Source organism: Macrotis lagotis, chromosome X, assembly GCF_037893015.1.
Source record: "Macrotis lagotis isolate mMagLag1 chromosome X, bilby.v1.9.chrom.fasta, whole genome shotgun sequence".
Classification (NCBI taxonomy): domain Eukaryota; kingdom Metazoa; phylum Chordata; class Mammalia; order Peramelemorphia; family Peramelidae; genus Macrotis; species Macrotis lagotis.
In genome coordinates, this window is record NC_133666.1 from 697,523,692 (window position 1) to 697,538,440 (window position 14,749).

At 51.2% G+C, this 14,749-nt stretch overlaps 1 protein-coding gene across 1 annotated transcript; it reads left to right on the plus strand.

Moving 5' to 3' along the window:
* Positions 1-3,063: 3,063 nt before the first annotated feature.
* On the plus strand, positions 3,064-13,113 carry CCDC116 (coiled-coil domain containing 116). Its single transcript, XM_074202292.1, has 5 exons — positions 3,064-3,688; positions 3,775-4,346; positions 7,191-7,778; positions 8,003-9,526; positions 11,634-13,113. The coding sequence occupies exons 1-5, from the start codon at positions 3,064-3,066 to the stop codon at positions 12,723-12,725; spliced, it is 4,401 nt and encodes a 1,466-aa protein (XP_074058393.1). The 3' UTR covers positions 12,726-13,113.
* Positions 13,114-14,749: the final 1,636 nt, after the last annotated feature.

Here is a 14,749-nt window from a genome sequence, read left to right on the forward strand (position 1 = left end):
CTGTTGGTGAAGTTGTGAACTGATTCTACCATTCTGCAGAGTAATTTGGAACTATGACCAAGGGACAATAAAACTGTGCATACCCTTTTATCCAACAACACCACTACTAGGTCTATATCCCAAAGAAGTCATAAAAATGTGCAAAAATATTTATTTGTTTTATTTTATTTCATTTTTAGGGTTTTGCAAAGCAATGGGGTTAAGTGGCCTGCCCAAGGCCACACAGCTAGGTAATTATTTAGTGTCTGAGGTCGGATCTGAACTCAGGTATTCCTGACTCCAGGGCTGGTACTCTATCCACTTTGCCACCTAGCCACCCCAAAAAATATTTATAGCAGCTCTTTTTTGTACAGGCAAAGAACTGGAAATTCAGGGGATACCAATTAATTGGGGAATAGCTGAACAAATTGTATACATGAATGTGATAGAGTCCTATTATTCTTGTTGAGTCTCCTTTTTGGTGAGTCCTCTTATTCTTATGAAATCATGATTATCTCAATCGATGAAGAAAAAGCTTTTGACAAAATAAAACACTTGTTCCCATGAAAAAACAACAGAAAATGTAAGAATAAATGGAACTTTCCTTAAAATAATAAGTAATATCTATCCAAAATCATCAGCAATGGGGCAGCTAGGTGGCACAGTGCAAAGAGCACCGGCCCTGGAGTCAGGACACGACAAAACTAGGAACTCCATGAACACAATTACAAAACACATTTCACACAAATAAAGCTGGAGCTAAACAATTTGAAAAATATTGCCATAGGTAAACCAAGCCATTATAATAAAATAACAATTCTGCCTTAATTTACTTATTCAAGTTACATACAATCCAGCTACCAAACAATTACTTTATAGAACAATAAAAAGAGAAACAAAAGATCAAGAACGTCAGAGGAAATAACGGGAGAATAGTGGGGATGAAGGGGATTTAGCATCACCAGATCTCCAACTACAATACAAAGCCATAATCAATACCAGCTATATAAAAATTGGTACCATGTTAGTGGTTCAGCATCACAATAACATTAGTCTATGATCCAACTACCGATGTTGAAGAAGCCAGAGCTGATCCACAACATCTTTTAGAAAAATACCAAAAATAAGAGGCGGCTAGGTGGCACAGTGGATAGTACACTGGCCTTGGAATCAGGAGTACCTGGGTTCAAATACGACCTCAGACACTTAATAATTATCAAGCTTGGTGGCCTTGGGCAAGCCACTTAACCCCATTGCCTTGAAAAAAAAATCTAAAAAAAATACCAAAAAATAGATATCCTATTCATCATTAACGGACTGGAACGCTAAAGGAGGAAATCGCTAAAGGAGGAAATCAAAAGATAATTGGAGCAATAGGCAAGTTTGGCCATGGAGTACAAAATTAAACAAGGTAAAACTAACAGAGTTTTCCCAAGATAATTCACTAGTCCTAACAAACACTTCAATAACATTTAAAGGTGATGTTATACATGGACATCACCAGATGGCTAATATAGAAATCAGATTGATGATATACTTTGCAGTCAAATAGTCTATATAGTCAGTTAAAACAAGACCTGGAATTGACTGTGGTTCAATTCATGAGTTTCTTATTGAAAACTTTAGGCTTAAATTGATGAAAGTAGGAAAAATCATTATATCATTTATTTATGACAATAATAACATCTCTAATGAAGATGATGAGGAAATGATGAATAGATTTCAGGGATTCAATCTCATAAAGTCCCTGAAAACTATGAACAGAGGTGCATAATATTTTACAGGAGGCAGCAACAGAAAACATTGCGCCCCCAAAGGAAGGGTAAGAAAGCAAAATGGCTGTTTGATGAAGTTTTACTTTTAGCTAGGGAAAGGGAAAGGGAAAGGGAAAGATAGATCCAACTGAATGCAGAATGAGCAATGCAAGGAAACAGAACAGTAGAATGGGAAAGACAAGAGGTGGTAACAGCTTTTTGCTTAAGGCTTTCCTGGGTGATGGAGATGGATTTTTTACTGCTCTGGGCCTCTCTGTGGGGCAGAGTGAGTGAGAGCTTGAGAGAAAAGAGATCCCGGTTTTCCGGCTCTCACCTTCAGCAGAGAAGTCATATTGTGCCAGACTCTCTTCAGATCCCTCAAGGGAGAAAGAGTCTTGGAAGAAGCCACCACCTTCAGGTCTAACCCAACTTTTGGGCATTTCATTTTGGCCCAAATAAATAGGCTTAACGTGTTTGACTTCTAGCAAGTTCCTTGCTGACTTGGGGGGGGAGGGGAGGAGAAAAATTGGGAACTCAAAATTTTACAAAAATGAATGTTGAAAAGTGTAATTTTTGAAAAAGGCTGGGGGGGGGGCGGGGGAAGAGACCCCCGAGGTCTCTATTTCAGCCTTTAGCGCCGAGGCTGGCCTCGGGTCAAAGCTTCCCCTCCCCCCTCCCCGCCAGGCTGCGCATGCTCACGGGAGAAGCCCCCCCCCCCCAATGGAAAGAGACTGGAGGGAAGACGCGAGAGAAGAGAGCGCTGGCCCGGGCGGAGGGGCCTCGAGGCCGGGCGGGGGTCCCGCCGTCTCCCCCGGGCGGGGGTCCCGCCAGCTCCCTCCGGCCGATCCCTCGCGCCGAGTCCCGTCGCGTGCTCACTGAGGCGCAGCCCCGGAGCCCCGGATGGAGATCCCTCCTCCCGCCACCTGCCGCCCGGAAGTGTCCCGAGGAGCCGCGTTCCCGCCGTCGCCACAATGCCGCGTTCTCCTCGGGCGTGGGCGGGACAAGCGGAGGCCAATGGGACGCGCCTCGGAACGCGCCCGGGCCAATGGGGGGCCGGCGTGCGCGCCACGGGCGGGGATTGTGCGCAGCCGCCGGAACGCGCCGGGGCTGGCTGCTGGCCTCGGCGGGCGTCGCCTCGGCTGGCTCCCCGGCTAGCTTGTGCGCGGGCCCCAGGCGCGGGCCGCAGGCTGCAGGGCGCAGGCCGCAGGGCGAGCCGCGGAGGAGCAGCAGGCGGAGCAGTGCCGAGCCCGCGCCGCCTCGGGCCCGCGGGAGCCGGAGCCGCAGCCGGAGCTGGAGCCCCCGCGGCCGGGCCCGGCTGGGGAGGCGCGCCATGGAGGCCGAGGTGAGCTCCAGCCCGTCGGACTTCCGCACCCGCACGTCGCAGGCCTCCTTCGGCCAGCTGTCCTGGCCCTCCCCGGGCGAGGCGGCGACGTCGCGCACCTCGCTGCTGCAGGCCCTGCGCGGCTCCGACGGCGTCTTCCACTCCATCTTCAGCCCGTACTCGCGCAGCTCCGAGGCCGGCCTGCCCCGGCCGCGGGGCCTGCTCCAGGCCGACCCGCGGGGCCTGCGCCCGGACGACTCCCGGGGTCTGCGCCCGGACAACCCGCGGGGCCTGCACTTGGCGGACCCGCGGGGCCTGCGCCCGGCCGACCCGCGGGGCCTGCGCCCGGCCGACCCGCGGGGTCTGCGGCCGGACGACTCCCGGGGTCTGCGCCCGGCCGATCCTCGGGGCCTGCACTTGGCGGACCCGCGGGGCCTGCGCCCGGCCGATCCTCGGGGCCTGCACTTGGCGGACCCGCGGGGCCTGCGCCCGGACAGCCCGCGAGGCCCGGCGGACTGCCCGGGGACTCCCGGGGCCTGCGCCAGGCAGGCGGACTCCCGGGGCCTGCGCCAGGCGGACTCCCGGGGCCTGCGCCAGGCGGACTCCCGGGGCCTGCGCCAGGCCGACCCTCGGGGTCCGCGCTCGGCGGACCCGCGGGGCCCGCACCCGGACGACTCCCCGGGGACCCGCCCGCGCTCGGCGGACCCGCGAGGCCGCGAGGCCTGCGCCCGGACGACTCCCGGGGCCCGCGCCCGGTGGACTCCCGGGGCCCGCGCCAAGCGGACTCCCGGGGCCTGCGCTCGGACGACTCCCGGGGCCTGCGGGTCCCCTTGCTCCACAAGCCACGCCTCGGTGACGGGCACAGCTCGCGATGCTTCACCCCCGGCGGCCTCTTGGGCACCAGCGAGGCCGGCCCGTCGCTGCTCTCCATGGGCCGCAGCTCCACCACCTTCGACGGGCACCGCTCGCGCAGCTCCCAGGAGCGGGGCTCCCAGGAGCGGCGCCCCGGGAACTCCATCCCGCAAGTCTCAGTCAGCAACGCCACACGGGACGGCCGCACCTCGGGCAGCCTGGCCTCCGGCACCTCGCCGCCGCCGCCGCAGACGTCCGTGAGCTACTTCACGGAGGACCGGGAGGGCTCCGTGCCCCTGACCTCGGTCACCTACAGTGTGATAGAGCCCAAGGACCCCCGCAGCGGTCGGGGCCAGCACCCCGTCCGCAGGAGCACGGGCGGCCACCGCCACCACTCGGGCTACGTGGCCGACGACGAGGGCACCCAGGGTCCCCGTCGGGTAAGAGGACCCCCTCCCACAGACCGAGCCCCGCCCCCTGGACCCCCTCCCCCAAGGATCCAGCGTCTCCACCCTGACCCACAAGGCTCCATCAGACCTCCAGTCTTCCCTCGAGGGCCCCATCGAGCCAGGCCCCACTCCTCCTTACTCTACCAGACTGCTCAGGCTCCGGATCAGACCCTCCTTCTCCCTTGCCTTCCTACCCACCTTGGGAATCCTCTAGACTTCTTTCTACAGCATTTCCTCATCAACAACGGGATCACAGCTGAAGCCTCGGTCCCTTCCAAAAGCTCACTCCAAGGCCAGCCCATGTCAACAGTTGGGGCTCAGTGAAAAGCCCGCTGGTTTTGGAGTCAGGAGACCTGGATTAGGATCCCACTTTTGTTGACCACTTACTGCCTGAGGGTAGATCAGCTTGCTGACTTCTTAGTTTCACCATCTGTTGAACAGGAGGAGCCCAGTCAACTCTTCCTGTCAGGGCCATAGTGGACAGACAATCGAATTGCAAACGTTGATTAAGCTAGATTGACAGTTCAGGGCTGAGGGGAAAAGGAGCAGTGAGCTAGCATTGATTAAAATGCAGAGAGAGAATGGCAAAGCCCATCCAGTGGCACTGACTTCTGACACTTATGGACAAGTCTCTGGACTTCTTTGCTCCAGTCTAGGCTTGGTAACCCTCTTAAGATCTGAAGACTTAAAGTTTTCCTGATCTGTATTATTAGGTGAAGTTTCTCTAACAGGAGCTGCTCAATTCTATATCATATATCCCTCCCATATCTTGTATGTATGTGTCCAAGGTTCTGGATTGAATTGACAAAAGTAAAATAGTCTCTGCCTGCCCTTAAGCAGCTTACAATCTATTGACCAAGAAATGCCATTGAAAAAAAAAAAGTAGCTACTGTGGTGGCAATCACTAGAATTCAATTAGACATTTCTTTTTTTTAAGGTTTTTTTTACAAGGCAACAGGGTTAAGTGACTTGCCCAAGGCCACACAGCTAGGTCATTATTATGTGTCTGAGGCCGGATTTGAACTCAGGTCCTCCTGACTCTAGGGCCAGTGCTGTATCCACTGTACCACTAGCAACCCCTAGACATTTTTTAAACTTCTACAATGTATTTGCCACTACAGCGCTAAGATAAATATGAATAGCACTAACTGCCCTCAAGAAGTTTACATTCTGGAGGTAACAAGCAAGTTAACAGGCAAATCAATTCTCTTCAGGCATTTTATCACACATTTGCTGTGGGATGGGGTCAAGTCCCTACTTTTGATTTAAGTGATTGTGTGACCCTGGGCAAGTCATATCATCTCCAGTTCTCTAGGCAACTGTCTAAGATGACAGGTTGTTGAGAAGTTACAATCTCAACCTCCCAGGCAAATTTCCTATTCCAAAGAATCTCAGGTCTGGTGTCCATTCCTGCTGTGTGTGTGTGGGGGGCATTTTGCTGTGTTTTGAGAATAGGAAGGTAAAATGGAAAAAATCACCCCATCCTTGGTAAACTGTCCTTCATCTTAAGAATGTGGCAAAGTCCTTCTGAACTTTAGTGCTGTTCTTCACTGGATCTGGTTCTCAGGACAAATGGTCCCTCCAAGCCTGGCAAGGATGACTGACCTTAGGTTGTAGTGGGATGGAGGAGATGTTTCCAATAGTGTTCAGAGTGGCCACCATTGTTGGAGAGGAAATGTCCACTAGAGAGGGTCCCAGAAAATGGGAAAGCCCTGATGACCTCAATGGAATCAATTGAAGTTAGGAGACTTGGTTCCCAGCAAGTGCTTCCCAAGGTGACCTAAGAATGTTGCCCTCCTCTCACTGTAAACAACCCATCCCTACCCAGTCCTAGGGACTCATGTGAGTTTCCATAAATGTTTATGGAGCCCTTAACCTGCCAGAGAGCTAGGCATTCATTCTTGTGTGCCTATGGATCTATCTGCATCTATGGTCACCTTAGCACTCATGTGCTTGCCCCAACACCCATCCAGACTTCCAACCTGGAAACCCAAGATAGCTCCCCAAATGTTACTCAAGTGTTTTCCTTTGGGAGTGAATTCTGAAAGAACTGTATATGGGAATCCCCACATTGGCATTATGTTCTTCTGAGCTTTGGGTAGCCCATCTCAGAGAAGAATGGACATCCTCTGGGTTCTGGAGGACCTGTTGGGCATCTCTAACTCATCCCCACCTGACTCTGCCCTGTTCCATTACCTCAGAAATCCCTTAGTTTCCCAGAGCCTGGGCTCTCTCTAACCCATTAGTTAGCATGGGGCCTAGCAAAAATAGGCAATTAATCCTTCTTTGCCTTCTCCCTTTCTTCCTCCCTCCCTCCCTCCCTCCTCCTTTCCCTCCTCCATTCCTTTTCTTTCTTTTCCTCCTTCCCCTTTTCTTTTCTCCTTCCTTTCCTTTTTCCCTTCCTTCTTTCTTCTTTCCTTTCTCCTTTTCTTCCCTTCTTCCTCCCTTTCTTTCAATTCTTAATTCCTCTCTCTTTTATTCCTTCATTCCTCCTTCCTTCCTTCCTTCCTTCCTTCCTTCCTTCCTTCCTTCCTTCCTTCCTATCCCAAGTGCCTACTTAAGTCCTTGCCACAGAGTAGGTACTTAATACATCTTCATGGAATTGTTGAGTGTCTTCTCCAGATAGACTATAAATTTCTTGAGGAGAGGGACTGGTTTGTTCTTATCCTTGTAGCCACCTGCCTGGCACCTGGGAGCTTCTGTTGGGGATGTTTCCTTTAATAACAAAGGGCAGCAACTTTTCATCTCAAAGAGTTCCAGAGAGACTTCCCCAGTGCTGGGGAAGCTCCCCCACCCTGCCCTCTCCATAACAGTCCTCATTGATTTTAATTTCAGATACACAAGAGGTCTGTATATGCCTCAGACATGAAACCGCTGTACAAAATGAAAGGGCTTCTGCGGCCCCCCTGTCCATTCCATGAGCCGGTGCCTCCCCGGCGTTGCCACAAGAAGCCCCCCAAGCCTGAACACTTCTCGGAATTCTTGGACTTCTTGGCTACAGGCCCAGTGCTAGACAGTCTCCAGATGGTTGTGGACGAGGCCTCCAGGAAAGTAACCCACTTGCAGACACAGACTGGCAAGCCCCTGGTCAATATGGACAGGGGCCCCTACCTGAAAACCAAGGAACGAAGGAATCAGCTGGAATCTGCCCGAAGACATCGCAGAAGCCACCCTGGCTTCCATCCTGGCTTCCCCAACAACTATCCATCCAGTTCCAGCTCAGACTCCAACTTATACTACAGGCATGATGTCTGCAGGAGCCCTTCAGATGCTCGTGGCCACAAAAGTGGTGGGATCTTCCTGAACCCCCCATGGTTTCGCGGGAAAGGCTCTTGCTTTGAGAGGCGGAGTCCTGCTTCCCCCCTGCCCCCCATAGGAGAGAAGTTTCAGCTGGAAAGAGATTTGAAGCATATTCTTAGGAAGGTACTGCCCAGTGTGAGAGGGTGGGGGGTTTGCAGAGACTTGAAGAATCTCCTGGGGAGAAACCTGGACAGCACCCAGTCCCTTGTCCCTTTACCTGAGACCACAGCACAGGGGTGGTGAGAAGTAGTGAGAAAATCCATCCTCAGACCCCAGTGGTCATTTGGCCCATGGCCTGGAGCTTACGAACTTGCAGGACCCTAACTTCTGTCCTTCTTCCTTTGCAGAAAAGCAAAGACCCCATGTCGTCCCAAAAAGAGGACTTCTGCTTCTGGAAAAGGTCCTTGGATCCACTGGATCTGGTCTTGTCCAAGGAGCAGAGGCTGGCATGTCTAGCCAACCTCCTGGATCCTGTTCCAAGAAAGTCTTTGGAAATACCCAGGCTGCTGGAGGTCTTAAGCGTCTTGGAGAAAACCCAGAGGACCAAGGGTTCCAGTCCACTGGAGAAGGGCTGCCCTCCCTGGAAACCCAACCCACCTCAGGGGCCTAGCCCAACCCAGAAATCCAACCCGCCTCCAAGGCCCAGCCCAACCCAGAGGTCCAACTCAACCCAGATGCCTAGCCCAACACAGAGGTCCAACCCACCTCTGAGGCCCAGCCCAACCCGGAGGTCCAATTCAACCCAGATGCCCAGCCCAACCCAGAGATCCAACTCAACCCAGATGCCCAGCCCAACCCAGAGGTCCAACTCAACCCAGATGCCCAGCCCAACCCAGAGGTCCAACTCAACCCAGATACCCAGCCCAACCCAGAGGTCCAACTCAACCCAGATGCCCAGCCGAACCCAGAGGTCCAACCCACCCCCAAAGCCTAGACCAACCCAGAGGTCCAACTCAACCCAGATGCCCAGCTCCATCTGTCTGCCTAGCCCAAATTCTATCCCCAGCCCTCCGTCACTTCCCTGCATGGCCAACAAGGCTTCCCAGACAGAAAATGCCTCTACCAGGAGGTGCAGCTCCTTGAAGACTAACCCTGTGCCACAGAGCAATGCTCTAGAAAAGGGCATCCAGACAGAGGTCGGCTGTACCACTGAAAAGCCCAGCCTCATGGATCAAGAGCTGTCTTCCATCAAGCAGGAACTGGAGAAGGACCTGTTAGAATTGCTGCTGAACTCCCTGAATTCCAATGCAACCACAGCCTCATCCTTGTCCTCCTCCTCCCAAGACCTGTCTTCCAACTGCTCCGCCAAAGAGCCTTTCCACATGATGGACTTTCTGGCCGAGCACCAGCTCTTCCCTGCCCTGCAGGATGTGGTGGCCAAGGCTGTGCTCAAGTTGATCCTCGCCCAGCGCCAGGATGGGGTCCCCCTCTTCCCAATGCTGAACAATAACAACAACCGCTCAGATCCTGCAGTGCCACTCCCGCCAGAAGTAGAGTTTGAGGAAGAAGAGGAAGAAGAGGTGGATGCAGATGTGGATGGAAATATGGATGTGCCACTGCGTATGGATTCCAACCTGAAGTTGTGGGATCACGCCCCTCACAAGACTGTGTGGTACCTCTCAGATACCACTTCTTCCAAAACTGAGAGTAGATTGTCCAAGAGCCAGGATCCCAAGGGCAAAGAGCAGCGGGACCCATTGTCACCCCCCAAGGTGTCTTCACTCTGGCATCATCGCAAAGAAAAAGAAAAGGCAGAAGAGGACCAGAGCAAAGCCAAGCTTCAGGCAGAAGTCAAGGCCCAGACTCAAGAGGCCAGATCCCTGGCTCACATCAAAGCCAGAGTCAGAAAGGATTCCGAGAGTATGAGAAAGGTATCCCCCTACTGGTGAGGCTTAGGAGGCTGGAGGGGGTGGGAGGAAATGTCTTAGAGGAAGGGTCCAACTCCCTCCCCCCAACAACAGCCTCATCCTTGCAACTTCCTGAGAAGAAAGGGACCAAACGACCTCTCAGCTAAGGACACCCACACCTTTCTTTTAAGATGACTTCTTCCTCCCTTCCTCCAGCTGCTCCCCAATTCTTTGTGTCTCATTTCCTGTCTAACCCAGTCTGCTGAAGGGAAGAGGGCAGACAGTGAAACTGAGGCTCCCTAAGTCCCCTAGGCCACAGTTCCATCTCTCCTCCTCATCCCCACCTTTCCCCACTCAGGACTCCTACAAGGAGGATTGGGCATCCAACCTGCCTTGAAGGAGGAGGTGGCAGTGGGAGAACAAATTCCCCTATCTCCACCTAGACAGTTCACAAACACCAATAAAGGTTTTCTTATTTTTTAATCAGTTTTTAAAGCAACTTTTTAAAAAACAAAAACAAAAAACCCCACAAACTTTAATCTTCTAAAGAATTCCATTACAAGCTCCAGGTCAAGGCCTTTGGATCTTCTGGGTGGCAGGGCATAGATGAAGCTGAGAAGGGAAAAGGTGATGGTAAACACTTTTGATAAGTCCTGGAGTTCAGGTAGAATTAGGAGGTGAAGATGATTCAGCAGAGAAGTTGTTAGAGTTGTCTGCTCTGGCCCCCTGGTCAAACAAGGGAAGGACTCGGGTCCCTTGGGGTCATGAGTCAAGCTTTCCTCTGTCCAATAGCTCAGGGTGGGAAAGCAGGGGGAAGTGAAAGCAGGCTCTCTAAAGGGCACAGAAATTTAGAAAACTGGGGATCCCAACGGTCCATGACCTAGTGCCAACCAGTCTTTCTGATGCACTCACTGAACCTGGATGTTGGTCTACTGCAGGCCAGAATACACAGGGGGTGGCTCTTTGGGTCATACTCAGAATATGTGACTGTGCCCAGTGTGTATTGATTCTGATGAGCATAACAAGAATGACTGGCATAACAGGCATGCTCATGTGGTATAGGAATGATGGCTTTGGTGAATGGAATGGCACTGAAGTGATCAGTGTAATCCAGGAATTTCCAAAGAGTTAAAAGACTATGCAATCTAACATCTCCAATAAGGGCTTCTCCAGCTTCTCTACGTCTAGGGCAAGGGAGGGGGGAAAAGAAGGATGAAATGAGAAGGGATGAAGGAAGAAAAGGATGAAAAGAATAAAGGAAAGAAGAGAAGGAAGAAAGGAATGGAGAGGGGAAGAGAAGGAAGAATTTGTCTACAATAATCTATGTGCCAGGTTCTATAGTAAATTGTAAGGATGATCTCCTTGGATCCTTAAAACGCTGGGAGGTGGGTACTTGTAGGATGCTAGAGGCAGCCCCTGCCATATTGGAAGAGTTTTCATTCTAAGCCTCAATGGACCTTCCCCAATGGCTCCTGATTCTGCCTTCTGGGGCCAAGGTCTGGTTCCTTCTCCACACACTTGAAGACAGCTTTCCTACCCCAGTCTTCTCCAAGGTCAATATCCAGGGTTACTCCAGTAATCCTCATGTGGCATGAACTCAAGGCTTTTGACCATCCTGTTTGCCCCTTGTGAGTATTCTCCAGCTCATCACACTCCCTATCAAAATTTGGCGCCCAGAATCGAAGGCAGGGTATGAAAGGGGTGGGGGTATGTGGCATCTTTTTGGAGTGTCTGGTGTGTTGGATGGGTTGGGGTTGACACATGGTGAGTTTGGCAGGAGTGGTGGTGTAACACGAACAATAGATATGGCCTTGGTGACTGGACTGAATAGCGCTGAGTGTGTCCCAGAAGAGCGGTAGGCTTGATGAGAGAGCGCTGTGTTGGGTGTGGTGGTAAGAGTTGAGGCTGTTGGGTATGACAGTAATGTTGGGATTAGCAGGAGAGTCGAATGTATAAGGAGCAATCATTTGACAAATGTGTAGCATATTTGGGTGTGGCAGGATCGATGGATGGGATGAGAATGATGTAATGTGTGTGTGTGGCAACAGTGATGGATGGGACTGGTACTTGGCTGGTTGTGGTCTCCCTGGTATAACAGCTCTCCTTTTCCCCCCCCTGGGCTGCTGCCTAGATCAGGTACCAGAAGTTGAACAAGACCCTCGAGAAGCTGCCCCCTGTAATCTCTGACAAGTACCACAAGTCCCTCATGTCTCACTTCTCACTCCTCAACCCCAAGAAGGGGCACATGATGCAATTCCTCATGGACCAAGCAATCAAACTTCTCCTCTGCAAGTACAACTATGAGAAGGGCCTGGCAGAGAAGCTTGGCTTCATCTCCTTCTCTGTTACTGACACTCTCATGGACCTCATCCTTGGCTTCAAGAAACTCAAGGGCTCATCTATCCATCTCTCCTCTCAGATTGACTGGCCCTGCATGTTGGAGAAGCTGGAGAAGGCAAAGCAGATATCTCTCATGGCACCCTTCCAAAAGATAGGTAGCACCACTGCCCCATTCATCACTAAAACCCCCACTACCCCCCCAACCACCACCACCACCACGTCATCCTCCAGTCGGCACTCCCCTCAGCTTTCCACCAAGTCTTCAGTCAAGTCCTCTCGTGGGACATCTGCCAGGTATTCTAAGCCCTCCACACGGCCATATGGGTCATCTGGGACTTCCATTCCCACCACAAGTAGGTCCTCCTTTATTCCTGCTAAAGAGAGTCAAGGTCGGAGGCCCAGGAGATTGTCCAAGGACTCCTTTGTGGGTTATTCCAAAAGAACTCCATCAAAATTCTCTGAGTCCTCAAAAACCCCAAGAGTTTATTTTGAGGAGAAATTTGAAGAGAAAGATGAGGACGAGGAGGAGCATGAGGAGGAAGATGAGGATGAGGAGAATGAGGAAGAGAATGATGAGGATGAGGAAGAGGAATATGAGGAGGAGGAGGAGGATAAGCTTGAGCTTGAGCAAGCACATGAGCAGGAGGAAGTGATGGAGGTGGAGGAAGAGGAGGACCACGAGGAGGAGGAGACTAGAGATAAGGATGAATATGAGGAGGAGGAGAAGTTTGTTGAGTGTAAGGATGAGGGCACAGGGGAACATGAATATTTTAAGGCCATGGAAATGGAAAATGCTGAGGAGGCTAAACCTGAAGATAGTGCAGATTATAAGAAAACTGATGAGTCTCTTGAGAATACTGAGGAGGCAAGGTGTCTTGACTAGTGTAGAGGCCTCTGCACTGTCCTTACCCCACCCCTCTGTTTCTAATAAAGTTAATTTAGGTTACTTCCCTGCTCCTCACTGCCTTGGTCGGCTACAGTTCGGGGACCTTGGAAAGAGTGTCAGATGGTCAATCACCTCCAAGCATGTATTGTTTCCTATGTGTTCTCTGTGGGGCTCAGGAGAGGAGGAGCCTTTTTAAATGGTCCCTATTCTCAAGATGGTTACATTCTAAAGGGTGGACAATCGATGCCCATGTCATCTGGGGTTACCAAAAAATTATCCTCTCAAGGGAGAGAAACTGGATCCCCACTCTGCCTCCTCTTAGTATCTAATGTGGTGGACACATCTCTACCCTTTGGAGCTTGGGGTTCCTCCTCTGGACATCTGAGTCCAGTGACACTAGACCCCAGGCCTTTCCCCTTAGAAGACAAGACCCGCCATGGATTGGCCAGCCGTGGTCTGAGGAGGGGGTATCAGGAAAGATGGAGTGGGTGAGGTCAATGTGTGGAAGTGGAGAGAATTCATTTCTATCTCAGATGCTGTGTGACCCTTGTTTTCTCCTCTGCAAAATGAGGATTAAAAACCCATCTCGCAGGGCTCTTGTGAGAATGAAGTGAGAATACATGGACTGGAACTTGTAAACTTCAAATGGGTATGAAAATATTGCCTATCCTTGTTTTTTGTTGTTAAGGTTAATAATAAACGTCCCCCCAGAAGCTTGGGTTCAAGAAAAAGGCTGAAGACAGCCTAGGATTCCAGACTTGGAAAACTGTTTGGGTCTTCATACATTCATTCATTCCTTCATCTTGATGGAATTTAAGGAGGCTAGCTTTCTCTAAAACAAGGTGCACCTATTCTGTTGCTAAATTGATCTGATCACCAGGAAACTGTCTTCACATGAAAAAATGACCTCTCAATCACCTTATCTCGAGGCACAGAAATAAGGCAAAAAAATAAAAGGGTAAAATTCATTGTTTATAGCCAGCAGCCCCAGAGGCTGTATCAAAGGATGATCCTCTGAGAGCCCCTCTGATGATTCCTGTGTGTATCACTGTGTGACCAACAAGAAGGTGGTCTCTGGAAGGAGCTTGGAAAGGAAGCTGGAGTCTTCCTAGGAGGATGACCTGAGATATGCTAAAAATGACCAAATTAGAAAAAAGCATCTCTCCTCTTAGGGCCCATTTGGGATGGTCTCATCCATTAGTGGCCAACCTCATGAGATGTAGACAATTCACTTTTTAATGGTTCATGTGATTGAAACCCAGTCAGATAATTCTAAACAGGCACTGATTGTCCTCCCACACTTCTGGCTGCCCAAGGGTTGGAAAGTAGTTGAATGGGAATAAAAGCTGGGCCAGGGTCTAGTCATCAGGGATGACCCAGGTTTGGTGCAGTATAGTCAGAAATTTAAGACAGGCTGGAGGGATACTCTCAGGTCAGAGGAGGGAACCACAGGAGACCCCAGAAGACAACAGAGTGGCCTGGCAAAGGTGCAGAGATGGGGTTACACTGACCAGCAATCAGGGATTGTCCACTTTGGGGCCTTAGGCTAGTAGTCAAAGTCCCTTTAAGTCTAGTCTCTGACCTGTTGTCAGAGATACTTTAAGAAGGATCTCCTCCTCTTCTTTCCATGAAGCCCTAGAGCAGCCAACCCTAACCTCACCCAATCCAGTTTCTCCCACACCACCTTGTCCCCTTCTCACCTCCCCCCAACCAAGGGGATCCAGTCACTGGAGCATCTTCAGTCTCTCCTTTCCATTTCCTCTTTGGAGTCCTACATCCTGAAGTGCCCAACAAGGAGCAGTGGGTGGGAACTGTGGAGAGTCATCAACCTTGATCTGAGGAAAAAACCACCTTAAAAATGTACACTGTTCAAGTCCCTTGCTGGGAGACTTCCAGTGGAGGCCAGGGGACCAGACTCTTGATCAGAAAGGGAGTGGGGGCCTTCCAGTGGAGGCCAGAGGGCCAGATTTTTTTTATCAGAAAGGGAGTGGGGGGCTTCCAGTAGAGGCCAGGGGGTTAAA